Source organism: Piliocolobus tephrosceles, chromosome 4 (genome assembly GCF_002776525.5).
Source record: "Piliocolobus tephrosceles isolate RC106 chromosome 4, ASM277652v3, whole genome shotgun sequence".
NCBI lineage: Eukaryota > Metazoa > Chordata > Mammalia > Primates > Cercopithecidae > Piliocolobus > Piliocolobus tephrosceles.
In genome coordinates this window covers 158,428,641-158,443,785 of record NC_045437.1, presented here as the reverse complement: position 1 = coordinate 158,443,785, position 15,145 = coordinate 158,428,641, and the positions used below count along the sequence as shown (strand labels likewise).

Below are 15,145 nucleotides of genomic sequence, written 5' to 3'. Positions count from 1 at the left end.
ACACAGGTTGATTTTCAAGCACCAGTGTGGGTTTTTTTTTTTTTTCCAGTTTAATTTAAATCAACCATATGTGAGTTGGAATTCCACTTGATACTTAATATTGTACCTTAATTAAAATCAAACATTAATCATTCTTTAAAATAGAAAAATGATAGTAGCTACTTTGTATGTACATGAAGACAAACTTTCACTAAAGATAAAATTTCTAAAAGATGAGTATTTTACACATAAATATCAGTAGCAAGATTCAAGAATACTAAGAATTTCAACACCAGACAGTAATTACATTCATGTATCATGTATAGTCCAACAGAATATATTATAGCCAAATCAAAAAGCAAAATTTTAATGCACACCTTTCCCCCTTTTTATAAATCATGCTGATCAACACACAAAGAAGGACCTCAAGCTGGGTAAGGGAGACAGCCATCTCTTAGCTGCTTTAAAAAACTGCTGCCCAGTGTGAGAAATGTAATCCACTAGTGCCATATGTTAGACCTACTGTAGTAAACACCAACTCAGTAAAGGAACAAAACTCTCTTTTCCTTTAGTTTGACTTGCAAGTGAAGATGACATCATCCTTTATCCTTTACCAATCATCTCATAGTATCTTCGATTCCAGGGAACTGTATAGTGAACCTATCATGCGAAATCTCCCTGTGTAACAATACCAAGAAAAGAAATAGGCCAAATTCCATACTCAACATGGGGATCCACCAGCATTCTGATGAAATAATGACTTTGCCTTTTAACTACTGAATGAAGAAATAAACACCCTTTGAAGAGAATAGTAATTTATCAAATAACTAAAATAAATGACTAGGTAAATAACCTATTTTTCACTTGCATCACTTTTAGAATTTTATCATGATCTCATCTCATTATCTTATCAATTCAAATGAATTAAATACAGCAAAGGAGAATGTCCTGATCTACATATTGTCTAGGAATCACTACAAGACAGCCACTTAACGAACACATTTCTCCTGCATATGAAATGCCATGATGCTAACCCCTATTAATGAAATCTTTAGCTTTAGAAAGGTCTTTTGCACTACTATAAAATAGAGCAATGTATGTTGACTTTGCAAAGATTCAAATCATGACGAAATACTTTTATAAAAGTGTAAATGCCATGTAGTTATTAAAATTTATGTTAACTGTGCATATTATTTATAAACAAAAATACAAACTGAAATACTTGAAATCATATTATTTAGAAAGCCAAAGATAAGGTTCTGATAGTTACTAAACTAACCGTAAACATATCTTTTATGTCAATATGTGACAACACTGAAAAGGTTACCATAGATGAAGGTAAGCCATAAGAGGATATACATTCTAGGCATTATGAAAAACAAACAAAACTAATGATAACAAAAACTGGATTTATACTAACCCAGGTATTTTATTTACTTATTATATTAATAGTATTCCCAATCTGCAGTGAAATATTATAATCACAATTTAGAGAAGCCAAACTCCAAAGAAGTTAAAGAACAAAAGAAAAATTCTGTAGTTTTACAAAATAAAGAGGACACTCATTTCTGCATTTTAGTTGTATTTGATTTTTGAAATATAAACTTAAATTGTACTGATTTACAGAGTGAAACACTTTAAGTCTTTTGGAAAATAAATGAATAAATGACTGCAATGGTCATAGGTAACACACAAGCCCTTTCAAAGGATCATAACAATCTTTTCCACCCCTTTCCCTCCATGTTTAACATGAACATCTGAAAGGCATCTTTGCAGTTATCAGACAGTTAACTCTAATTACTGGTGCCCCTCAGGACTTCTGCTTTCAAACTGCATACCTATTCCTCAGCCTTCATGAAGGAGGCGAGGCAAGAGTACCAGCATTCTTTTATTCTCTTGTAAGAAACAATGTGCTTCAGCATACTGTCATATATATATCCACTAACTGATCACCCTCCATTTTTGTTGAAAATCTGTCACAGCCACCAGCTGGACACACATGCACTATGAAATATGATCCATCCTTAGGGAGTAATAGAGGAAGAAAAGTCAAGAAGGAGAGAGAAACTGTCATCATCAACCAAGGTGATGTAAGCTTCTATAATTAGAATCAGTGAAATTGAAAGAACAATAAAAGGCACCACTATGCTTCTGCTTTCCCTCTGGGCTGTGTATCAAGAATCTTCACACCTACACAAAAGGATACACTTTGTATACAGTTACTCAAGTATAGGCAAACCTAAAGTTTCAAAACAGCATATTAATTTTCTTCAAAAACAGAGCAACATATATAAATGACAAAAAATGAACTCTCATTTAAAACCATCTTTGAATTACTGGGTTCCTTTGTATCCCTTGTTCATAAAGATAACCATTACAACCCTTCTCTACTTTTAAATACTACATTTTCTAGCACTGTAAAAGCCACATACACAATGTAGCACAGTTACTAAACACATACCAAATCAAACTAAACAACAGTCAGCATTAATTTGTTTGCTATGTCTGAGTAATTGTTATTCCCTTTCCAACTGGAACACGTCATAATCATTGTCTTAGACCACTGGTATACATTAATATCTGAGTTGCTTTAAACAATTATCAAAACAGCCTTCTCTAGCAATTACTCCATAAAATATTTCAAGTATGATAAAAAGTCTTTCTAATTCTGGTTCCCTGGGCAAATCTGTCTGAATTAGTATCACACCATTAAAGGAGGAAGAACTGCCCCAGACAACCAGAGGGGCATGCCCTGCTCTCCTCCTCTCAGTACTTAAGAATTTTATACATAGTGAATAATAAAGACAATTTTAAAATGCCTATTTACAAGTTACCAGTATTTATGTAGAAACTTAAAATAATTTTCATACCTTTAACACAGTAATTTCTGTAACTCTATCCTAAGGAAATAATCAGAGTCGTGTACAGATTTTCCCCTAAAAGTTGTTTGTAATAGCAGAAAAATTGGAAGATACGTGAGAATACTTCATTACACTCTTATAGCATTATATTAATATTGAAAATAATGTTTTGAAAAAAGTTTAACTGCATGAGAAACACAAACACAAGGATACAAAACTAAACATTCAGCATCACCTAAATTAATTAAAATATTTAAATTAATAAAAAGATATATAGTCAGCCCTCTGTGTCCATGGGTTCTGTACCTGCAGATTCAAAAAACTGTAGACTGAAAATATTTTGGGAAAATTCCATTAAAAATAATAGTAGAGGTTGGGGGTGGTGGTGATTACTTCTATAATCCCAAAAGTTTGGGAGGCCGAGGCAGGCTATTGCTTGAGCCCAGGAGTTCAACACCAACCTGGAAAACATGATGAAACCCCGTCTCTACAAAAAAAACAAAGTTAGCTGGGCTTAGAGGCATGTACCTGTAATCCCAGCTACTCAGGAGGCTGAGGTGAGAGGATCCCTTAAGTTGGGAGGTCAACGCTGCAATGAACTGTGATCGTTCCACTGCATTCTAGCCTGGCTGACAGCGAGACCCTGTCTCAAATAAAACCCAAAAAACCAAAAACAAAAAACCCACTACAACAATAAAAAATAATTAAAAGTTTCAGTATAGCAACTATTTACACCACATTTACACTGTATTAGGTATTATAAGTAATCTAGAAATGATTCAAAATACAGTCATGCATTGCTTAACAACTGGGGTACATTCTGAGAAATGTGTCATTAGTCAATTTCATCCTTGGGCAAACATCACAGAGAGTAGCTACACAAACCTAGACAGTATAGCCTACTATACACTTAGGCTACATGGTATAGCCTATGGTTCCCAGGCTATGAACCTGCTCAGCATGTTACTCTACTGAATACTACAGGCAACTGTAACACAATGGTAAGTATTTGTGTATCTAAACACAGAAACAGGTAGGAAAATCTGATGTCACTTATGTGGTCTGTCATTATGCAACACATGACTGTATATGTAAGGATGTGCATAGATCACACAAAAATACTACAGCATTTTATAAAAGGGACTCAAACATCCTCAGATTTTAGTATCTGCAGAGGGTCCTGAAACCAAGCCCTCATGGATACTTGCGGACCATGGTACATTAAAAAAATTGTAGGTGACAGTAGCTATCTCCACTTTTAAGGATAGCAAATTCGTTTCCTTCTTCATACTCTTCTATATATTTTACATTTCTACAATAAGCATTTCTTCACAAAATTAAAAAAAAATCTGCTCTAACTTGGCTTTTGTCCTAGTTTTAGTTGTATCACTTCTATGCTTTTTCTCTATTTGTGGACTCAATACCTTCTAACTAGGTAGAAAAACCTATCAAGAATTCCGTATTATTTCCTAGAAGATAAACGAGGAGAATTCTCCTAAAGGATATTAGATACTCGTGAACAAAAACAGAAAGTCCTCTTTTGTTTTTATGGTAGAAAGAACCACAAAGAATATACACCTGTTCAGAGTATTCTGGGCTGTAAATAATGGGAGAAGAGAAGCAATATTGAAAAGCTGAAGATTCTCAGAGGTGGGGCTCCAAATTTCTCAGTAGTAGTGTGATCAGCACTCAATGTCTTATATACAAATAAGATTATCAAAGATCCCATTTGCAAATTTCCTGAGTTTAGAAGTAACAAAAGTCTGTTCATTATTTCATTCTGAAATTACTTATGAAGTACCATATTAAAAACAATCAGGATTTATCAAGCCCACAAATACAAAATAAAGTTCACAATGTTAACAAGTTTCTTCATCAAACACTGACTTTCACTTAAACAGATCAAATTCTAAATTGTCCTGATGATTGATGCAACAACAGTGCTTACACCTCCTTTAGTTTGACTTGAATAAATGTTTAAACTTCTTGCTTACCGGTGGCTCCATGAAGAGACCTCAGCAATCACATGTTTGTACCAAAGTCCTCTAGTTTCTCATGAGGAGGTGGGGGCATGGACCTATTTCTTACTATAGGAATGGCTTGATGAATAAGACACACACACACAAACACACACACACTCTATAAAAGCAAAACATACTTGCAATAATACCTTAAGAGGTCACAGCCATGGTCAAGTAAAAGCATCCAGCCATTTTTCAATATATCACCACAAAGGTGGTAAGTGATGTGGTGTCCTAATAATCACCTTTTATTGAGCTGCATTGACAAATGTACATTAACTCTCTAAACATACTCTGAATCTAAACAAAACATGGAGCACTGAAAACCACAGGAATAGCAATGAGAAAGAACTGCCTGCTACATTAGTAATGTGTGAGCCTAAAATGAAAAAGTAGAGTCTAGTGTGTCATATCATCCTTCTACCCACTATACAAACCCAGAACAAAAGACTAGATGGAAAGAAAATACATAAAGGAGACTCAAAGAAGGGAAACCCTTCAAATTAAAAACCCCAATCCACAATGCTGCCATGGAAATCCTTCTTTGCAAATGTTCTTTTAGGAAGGGCTGGCTGGCTCCATGTCTGTGCAGACGCTATGCTGAAGAAAGAGAGGAAGACTAGCATCTTATTTTGTCCCTGAGAATATAAAAAGCACCCTAAGCAACATAGAGAACAAGAAATTTAAAAAATTATGATGTAGTCTACTAAGGAACTTGAGATCTAGTTAATAAGACAAGAAACATATAACCAACACTCATACAGACACACTGTTGGTTATTTAAAAATACAGCAGCTGGCTGAGTGCAGAAGCTCATTTTGTCTACGATCCCAGTGTTTTGGGAGGCTGCAGTGATTAGACTACGTGAGCTCAGGAGTTTGAGACTAGCCTGGGAAACATAGTAAGACACTGTCTCTACAAAAAATAAAAATACTTAGTTGAGTGTGGTGGCACATGCCTGTAGTTCTAGCTACTCGGGAGGCTAAGGCAGGTCATTCGGGCCCAGGAGTTTGAGCTTATCATGAACTATGATCGCATAACTGCACTTCACAGCTTGAGCAACAGAGCAAGACCCTGTCTCAAAAACAGCAACAACAACAACAACAAAAAAAACAGTAGCAAAAGGAAGGAGAAATCAAGGAGAAGGACCATAATTTCTTAACTAAAGTAGGCAAACACCAACAAAGTTTTTGAAACCTTTGAAGCATGTCCAGATTCATATTTGGCTCAATCATATTTCTATAAAAATGAGCACAAATGAGATCTGATATTCTAGAGAATCAAGTCAAAGAAAGGCACATTTGGTGAAACCAAGATGTTTCATGTTTATTGGTCCTGGTTTAATTTTACCATTTAACTCTACATATGTACCAATATTAAAAATTCAACTCACAGGTCAGGCGTGGTGGTTCATGCCTGTAATTCCAGCACTTTGGGAGGCCAAGATCGTGCCATTGCACTCCAGCCTGGGCAACAGTGTGAGACTCCGTCTCAAAAAAATTTAATTCACATTTCAAAATGTTTACTGTTACATGCTATTTAAAATGAAACAACGAACATTATATAAAAAATTCAGGCATTTAAAACATTCTTAAACTGTTAATTCCATTTTTTGTTATCTCAGAATAGTGTAGAATAGTATGGGCACACTTCATGCAAGTACTATCCTATGGGACCAACGAAGAGAAGTGCACTCTATGAACAGGAAATGTCAGAAAAGGCTTCTCTAAAGAGGTCATGGATGAATGGACTCTCGGGAGCTGAAAGACTTTGTCAGAAGAACATGATAGAAGCCCATTCTGGATACAAGGAGGAAGTGGCAAGATTCAAAGTGACTCATCAAAGGATAGAATTACATTAGGTAAAGAAGCCAATAAGCCTTCCAGGTAAAGAGAACAGGACCAAAAGTAGGGACCTCCAAACATAATGGGGCAGAAAGCTGAAAAGGTAAACTGGAGCTAAATAAGAAAAGGATTTATATACCATATACTCTCAAGATTCTTAATTTTTCTTTTTACTTTTTTTTTTCTTTTCTTGTAGAGACAGGGTCTTGCTTTGTTGCACTGCTTGGTTTCAAACTCCTGGCTTCAGGTGATTCTTCCATCTTGGCATCTCAAAGTGCTAGAATTAGGTATGAGCCACTGCATTTGGCCTCAAGACTTTTAAAAATCACACACAGCACTGGGGATAAAAATGAGTTACATTTATAACATACATAATGTATTTAAAAATTAATACATGTGTTACTGGCAAAATATTTTGTATTCATTATGAAATATACACAAAATACCCAGAAACTTAAAAGGATAAGATAAGAGTATTTTCTTCCCATGTCCTGGAGATTGTTTTGGGCTAAACAAATGGCCTTGCTAACTACTATCAAACAGGCCTACAAGTAATTAATTCCAAAATCAGATTCATCATTTCTAGGTAGACATTCTCCATCTCATTTGATTGGCTTCTAGCTACTCATTCTATACAGTAAAGCAATTCATCCAGTGACTTGCACATAAATTTTGTAACTACTTTTATCTTTTAAGATTGGACAAAGAAATTACTTGTTCAAAGTGAATGATTCTGAGCGTAAATTTTAATTGTCTGATTGTTCTAACTTCAAGCTAACTTGATTTAACTTTTCTCACCTTTATTCTCCCTTTGTTCTGATTCTTTAGCTTACTTGTTTACATTTACTTTAATATATTTACACATTTTGGTAAGCACTTTTTACATCCAGGTATGGAATAAATAATAATAGTATTTTGTAAGCAATAGGAACAAAGGTTTTTTGAATATTTACAATAATTAGAACAGCAATAGGATGCTACTAACATTACTATTTTTCAGAGCACCAGACACTAGGCAGAGCCCTTTTTATATATTATCTCACTTAATCCTTTTATAAGTTTATAAGTTATCTATCAAGACAGACAAAGGTCATACAACTTGCCCAAAGTTACACAGGATGCTAAGCAAGCTGACAGAACAGGCACTCTTATTTTCTTTTATACTCTAAGGTTACAATTATGATGGTTGACATCTTCTAGGAGCATCCATTCTGATGAGAGAGATATTTAAATAAACAATTATACTGCAATATAGTATAATTGTAATTATACTCAGCATAATGAGTGCTTACAGGCACATAAACAAGACATTATAGGAGTGCAGATATGTGCTTAATCCTTCCCAAGAAAAAAATCAGAGTCTTCCATGACATGATGTGAAATTAAGTCTTGAGACTTTTGTTCAGAGGACAAAGAATAAAAATACATTTTAAGGCCGGGCACGGTGGCTCAAGCCTGTAATCCCAGCACTTTGGGAGGCCGAGACGGGCGGATCACGAGGTCAGGAGATCGAGACCATCCTGGCTAACACAGTGAAACCCCGTCTCTACTAAAAATACAAAAACTAGCTGGGCGAGGTGGCGGGCGCCTGTAGTCTCAGCTACTCGGGAGGCTGAGGCAGGAGAATGGCGTAAACCCGGGAGGCGGAGCTTGCAGTGAGCTGAGATCTGGCCACTGCACTCCAGTCCGGGAGACAGGGCAAGACTCCGCCTCAAAAAAAAAAAAAAAAAAAAAAAATACATTTTAAGTAAAAGGAATTGTATATACAAGAGATGTACATAAACACATGGTTTCTTCAAGGGTCAGCAAGCTTGTTCAGTATGGCCAAAAAATAGGAAATACATAGAAAACAGGTAAAAGATAAAGTTGGAGAAGTGAACAAAGTCCAGATCTGTGCTGTCCAACTAGGGACATGTGGTTATTTACTTGTAAATTGTGCTCAATAGCTCAATACTATGGCTAGCTAGCTGCTATCAATTTCGATGGCACAGACATAAAACATTTCCATCATAACAAAATTCTATTAAACAGGACTGGTCTAGACTATGAATTTCCTTGCATGCTAGATCACTGGAATTTTTCTGATAACTGGTGGTAGGCCATAACAGATTTAAGAGTTTAAAACAAGTGACACTGTTAGAGCTTCACTTAGAACTGACAGAAGCAAAATAAATGGACTAGTTACCGGTAAGGGTAAAGGGGAGGATGTAGAAAGCAGGGCTAGCGATAGGGAAACAAGTTCAGAGAGAAGATAAAAAATTTTAAATCAAAGAAATAAACTGATTAAGTAGATATCTTCTGATAAAGAAATTAAACAATGGTTTTCAGGTTTTTTAATTTTTCAAAATCTCCTAAAATGAAACAATACTGCTTTTACAGTGAAAGGTGGCTTGGAGAATTTGAGAGATGCTATTACAACAGTCCTATAAAGAAAAAGGTGAACAGTAAAGAAATGACATGGGCAAATTAAGTGAAAAGCACAAATTCTGAAACAAGTGAAAGGAAGAATCTGTAGATATTATTGACTGATTAGACTGTGAATATACACACATGTTCTAAAATTTCAACCACCCCCCACTAAGACAGGCAAACCTGGTATTACAATATCCTCATTTTTAGAGGTGAAGCACCAAAGATTTAGATGAACTGTCAGCATTCAGTTAGTGAAGCAAGAATTCAAGATAGATGGCTCATCTAAATACTGGACTTTTTATACTTAGCTTGATTACTCATCCGGCTCACTAAATATTGCTCTTGATCACCTTTCTGCTATCTAAATACCAAAGTCATCTGCCTCAAAGATCAAAGCTCTGAAATTTCTGAGACTATATGAAGACATTTAAATTTGTTGTAAACTCTAAACATATTTGAATATTTTACAAAGGAATATGAATATACAAATGACTAATAAGAACATGAAAAGAGGCTCAACACTGTAAGTCATCAGGGATATGTAAATTAAAATCAAAATGAGATACTACTATATAACTATTAAAATTTTAAAAAATAATAATAAAATCTGACAATACCAAGTGTTGGTGAGGATGTCATTTCAAAGAACACAAATTATGTAAAACGCAACAGCCACACTAAATAACAATTTTGGTAGTTTCTTATAAAATTAAGCATACATTTGCCATACGACCAGTCACCCACTCCTGGGTATTAACCTAAGAGACATGGAAGTATATGTATCAACAAAGATTTGTACATAAATGTTTATAGTAGCTTTATTTGCAATTGCTCAAAACTGGAACAATAAATATTCATAAACTGGCAAACAGAGAAACAAATTGTGGTATATTCATATAATGAAGTAATACACACCAATAAGAGAGGGGAAAAAATACAACTGATACACACAACAGGGAATGGTCTCAAAATCATTATAATAAGTGAAAGAAGCCCGCCCCCAAGAAATTCACATTATATGATGCCATTTACATAAAATTCTAGAAACTAAAATTAATCCACAGTGACAGAAGGCAGATAAATGGTTGCTTGAAGATGGGGATTTAGAAAAGATGAATTACAAAGGGAGACAACCCTAAACTTTAGGGTGATGGAAGTAATCATAATCTTGAATATGGTGATGGTTTCAAAAGTTTATTATACATATGTCAAAATTATGATCAAAATCAAAATTTCATTAAAAAATTTTATTTTTTTTTGAGACAGAGTCTCACTCTGTAGCCCAAGCTGGAGTGCAGTGGCATGACCTTGGCTCACTGCAACCTCCACCTCACGGGTTCAAGTGATTCTCCTGTCTCAGCCTCCCAAGTAGCTGGGACTACAGGCAAGTGCCACCATGTCCAGCTATTTTTTGTATTTTTAGTAGAGATGGAGTTTCACCATGTTAGCCAGGCTGGTCTCAAACTCCTGATCTCAAGTGATCTGCCTGCCTTGGCCTCCCAAAGTGCTGGGATTTCAGGCATGAGCCACCGCACCTGGCCCAAAGTGTGCACTTTAAATATGAGTAATGCATTAACTTTAATAATATCTCAATAAAGTGATAAGAAATTGTATCAAAAAAATTGTTGCAAACTCAAGAGCAATACTCAACAGAGCTTCAAAAATGTTATTACTATTACAGAAGTGCTCATTGTACATTAAAAAAAGTCACATTAAGATTAGGGTTCATGTTTATACAAAGCAATAAAACAACAAAACTATAAAAATATTTCATATGAATAAATCATCTTTTTCAGTCATTCTAAGAATTTAGTTAGAAAATAATTAAAATACACGCAAAATCTTTAATACAAACCCTTGTACAAGTTGGGTACTAAAGAATAATTACGATAAACAATAGTAACATCTTTAAATTTTTTTTACTCTTCAACACTCTAGCAAGAAAAAGTAGATGATGGTTTACACACTAAGGGAAAAAACAAACTCAAATTTCCACTGTTGTCTAAAAGAAGAAATGATTCCTCCTGATCTTTTTCTCTCTGAATTGCTGATAATAGAACAAAAGACATAAAGAACCCTATAAAGGCCATTAAACCAATTCTCTTCTTGCTGCTCTCATAAACATGATTAAGATTTTTGCTACATAGCATCCTTACCTAGACCAACTGCCAACATTGTAGGACACTGGCCAGACGCACAGGTGTTACATAATTGGTAGCATTAATTAAAAGTAAATGAAACCTTCAATACCGTATTTTCTAAGTTAACTGAAATATATCCTTTTTAGGAAAAAATGACTCCATTAATTCAAGAAACAGCTCATGTACATAACATGACCAAAAAGCTTCTCTAACCCAGTCTCATAGTTAATAAATCAGTTTTGTTTAAAATGAATCAATTTCTCCTTTTCATGATCTGTCAAACTCTTGACAGTACTTAGTAGGATCACCATCTAACACTAGGTATACATGCAAAAATGCCCCTATACTTAGCGTTATCAAACAAATGGAATCCATAAGGAGTATGCCTATTGCTCTTTCTGATCCCAGGAAAATCAGTATATCTAGAAGACGACAACTCTCAGTACAGAGGAGGGCTAAAAGCAAATGACTCACAAGCATGGCCCACAGTTAATAAAGAAAATATGAAATCTGTCTAGGATTCATAACAGCACACCAAAAAAATGTGAGAAAAGATACTGAAGTTGAGACTAGAATGAGCAAGCAATCAAAACACACACAATGTATGCACTCTAGCTCATACAAGGAAAACCAAATATTACAATTAAAGATTCATTTATTAATTCTACCTCGACATTTTTTCTACAGAAATGAAAATGTGGGCATACATTGCACTTAGCACCTTAATTTTTTAAAAATAAGGAAAAGGCTGGGCACTGTGGCTCATGGCTGTAATCCCAGCATTTTGGGAGGCCGAGGTAGGCAAATCACGAGGTCAGGAGATCGAGACCACCCTGGCTAACACGGTGAAACCCTGTGCGACAAATATCAGAGCTGTCTTAATTCTAACACTTATTCCAGTACAAAACAGCTCTCTAAACAATCTTTCTTATTCCTAACACCTAACATGGAATGAGTAAATATCTGTTTATAACAATTAAAAGAACTAAACACATCCTTGGGAATTTCACTATAATCAATCATCCTTTTTATTATTATTTTTAACACATGCAAACAAGAGGAAATGCTCTGTACTAATTGTTTTAATATTCTAGAAATCGTACTTTGGAAATTGGTAACTATGAAACCTCTCCCCTCAAAAATACACATGATTTTTTTAGATTACCCTTATTTCTTGATTTAACTACTTTTCAGTCTAAAAAGAAGCTATTCGCAACTACAAAATTAAAGACTTTTGAAGACACAGCTTACTCTTCTTTTTTGCAATGGAGTTTTGCTCTTGTTGCACAGGCTGATTGGCTCACTACAACCCTGCCTCCTGGGTTCAAGCGATTTTCCTGCCTCAGCCTCCCGAGTAGCTGCAACTACAGGCATGCACCAGCACACCCGGCTAATTTTTGTATTTTTAGTAGAGATGGGGGTTTCACCATATTGGCCAGGCCAGTCTTGAACTCCTGACCTTGTGATCCGCCCGCCTAGGCCTCCCAAAGTGCTGGGATTACAGGCATGACCCACTGCACCTGGCCTAAGAACTTTTTTCACTATTTAAACAACAACAAAAAAGCAAAAACAGAACTCCGACTGGTAAGAGTATTCCTAACCAATTTTACCAAACAGAAGTATTTAAAAAGATTATATATTTACCAGCCCCAAACTTTTACATACAGAACCCAGCGTGTTATTACCAAAGATACATGTAAAGTAAAGATACTATATATGAAAATTAAGGAAGATTCATAAAGTGTTCCTAAATATACTCACAGAAAGATAGCTGTTAACCTCCACATGATCAGTAATGGTTTGGCGCTCTCCTTTACAGTTAATTTTCCGAAATCTTCTTCGGGATTGTCTGGCAGGAATTTCCCTTTGTAGAAGACTATCTTCATTATCTTTGGCATTCTCTACCTGAAACACATGTTCATATTCCTGATTAAATATCAAATTTTTCCATATTACTGACAGTCTATGGAGTCTTAACAGGCTCATAAGGAAGCTTCATTTACTTCTTATAAAAAAACTGCCTCAAGAAAACCGTCTGTATAGCACAACGCTCATGAGTTAAAGATTAAAGGTGATGTTATTATAAAGATCTGGAGACCACAGTTTCCGTCCAGGAAACAGCCTCTCTTGTGCACATAAATATACATCCTCTAAGCAAAGTCACTTACCAGAAATGAAGGCTGTTAACTACACCTACATATTCAATAATTACAACTTCAGAGTTCCTCTAATTACAAAATGCCTGATTATAAACATATTTTACTTAGCAAACAATCCTGGTTATGGTTTTAGTTAATTGTTAAAAAGTAAAACAAGAAAACTTTATGCAATATTCTTTAATTTTCAACTTAATGCATGACAATAGCCACAAGTAAGGCTGGCATCTTCTAAGTAAGATAATAAAATGGAAAATTAACATTTGTTAGGAGTTTAAAATAGGCCAGCATGCATATACATTAAGTACTTAGTTCACACAACAGCCCTGTAAGCAGGTATTACTATCTCTACTTTGTAGACAAAGAAAAACCCAAAGATATTAGTGACATTCCAGTCTCACAACAGTGATACTTATTAAAGGTGAGTTGGCAACCTGGGCAACAGAGCAAGGCTGCATTTCTACAGGGGGAGAAAAGATAAGCCAGGCATGGTGGTGTGCACCTGCAGTACCAGCTACTTATGAGCCTGAGGTGGGAGGATTGATTGAGCCCAGGCGTTCAAAGCCACTGTTAGCTATGACTGCACAACTGCACTACAGCCTGGGCAACAGGACAAAAACCCTGTCTCAAAAAATTAAAAAAAAATTTTTTTTAAAGGTGAGGAGGAATATAGACCTATTTATCTCAACAGCTTATGCCATTGATTACAAGACTGCACTGCCTGTCCAATCACAGACTATACCATAATTTTTTAAATTAACTATTTTTATAAAGGTATATTGATATGCTCTAAAAATCTACCTGTATAACTAAGCTCACATCTAATAAATAACAAATGGTGGTTTTAGTTTTCCCCTATAACTGCTCTTTTTGCTAATGTCAGAGTTCTCGATATTACCAAAAATTTCCTAGGCACCCACTCAAACACAGTGGTGTCCCCTTATCTGAGGGGGAGACATTCCAAGATCTCCACTAGATGCCTGAAACTGCAGACAGTACCAAATCCTACCTATGCCACGTAGTTTTCTATATTTACAGAACTATGATAAAGTTTAATTTATAAATTAGGCACAGAAGAGATTAATAATATAATTATAATAATATACTGTAATAAAAGTTATGTGGGGGGGCAGGCACAGTGGTGAGTGCCAGTAGTCCCTGCTACCAGGGAAGCTGGGGCGAAAGGATCACTTGGGCCCAGGAGTTAACATCCAGCCTGGGCAACACAGCAAGACCCTGTCTCTTAAAAAAAAATAAGTTATATGAATATGGTCTCTCTTTTTTTTTTTTTTTTTAACTTTTATTTTAAGTTTAGCAGTACAAGCGCAGGTTTATTACGCAGGTAAACTTGTGTCACGGGGTTTGTTATACAGATTATTTCAGCACTCAGGCATTAAGCCTAGTGCCTATTAGTTACTGTTCCTGATCCTCTCCCTCCTCCCACCCTCCACCAAAAGGCCCCAGTGTGTGTTGTTCCCCTCTATGCATCCATGTGTTCTCATCATTTAGCTCTTCTCTCTTTCAACAGTACCACAGTCCTGAAAATGTGGAAAGTGAAACTGCAGATATAGGGGTGTGGGAGACTACTGTATCATATCAACATTCTCAGCACCCTGCTTGTCTTCCAAATCTTCAGTTCAATTCTCTCTCAGATTGTCAATTCTCTATAAATCCCTCCCATAATGCTCTTTCATTCCCATTACCACCTCTCCTTAATTCAAGTCTTAATCA

The 15,145-nt window shown here is 35.5% G+C and overlaps 1 protein-coding gene across 3 annotated transcripts in view; it reads right to left on the bottom strand.

The window, feature by feature from the left end:
• RAPGEF6 (Rap guanine nucleotide exchange factor 6) overlaps positions 1-15,145 on the bottom strand; it is a 213,260-nt gene that overhangs the window by 113,056 nt on the left and 85,059 nt on the right. For all 3 annotated transcript variants that reach the window (XM_023196723.3, XM_023196720.3, XM_023196718.3), the window contains one exon: positions 13,020-13,163. In XM_023196723.3, the coding sequence (XP_023052491.2) occupies positions 13,020-13,163 (144 nt within the window). The remainder of the gene's footprint in view (positions 1-13,019; positions 13,164-15,145) is intronic.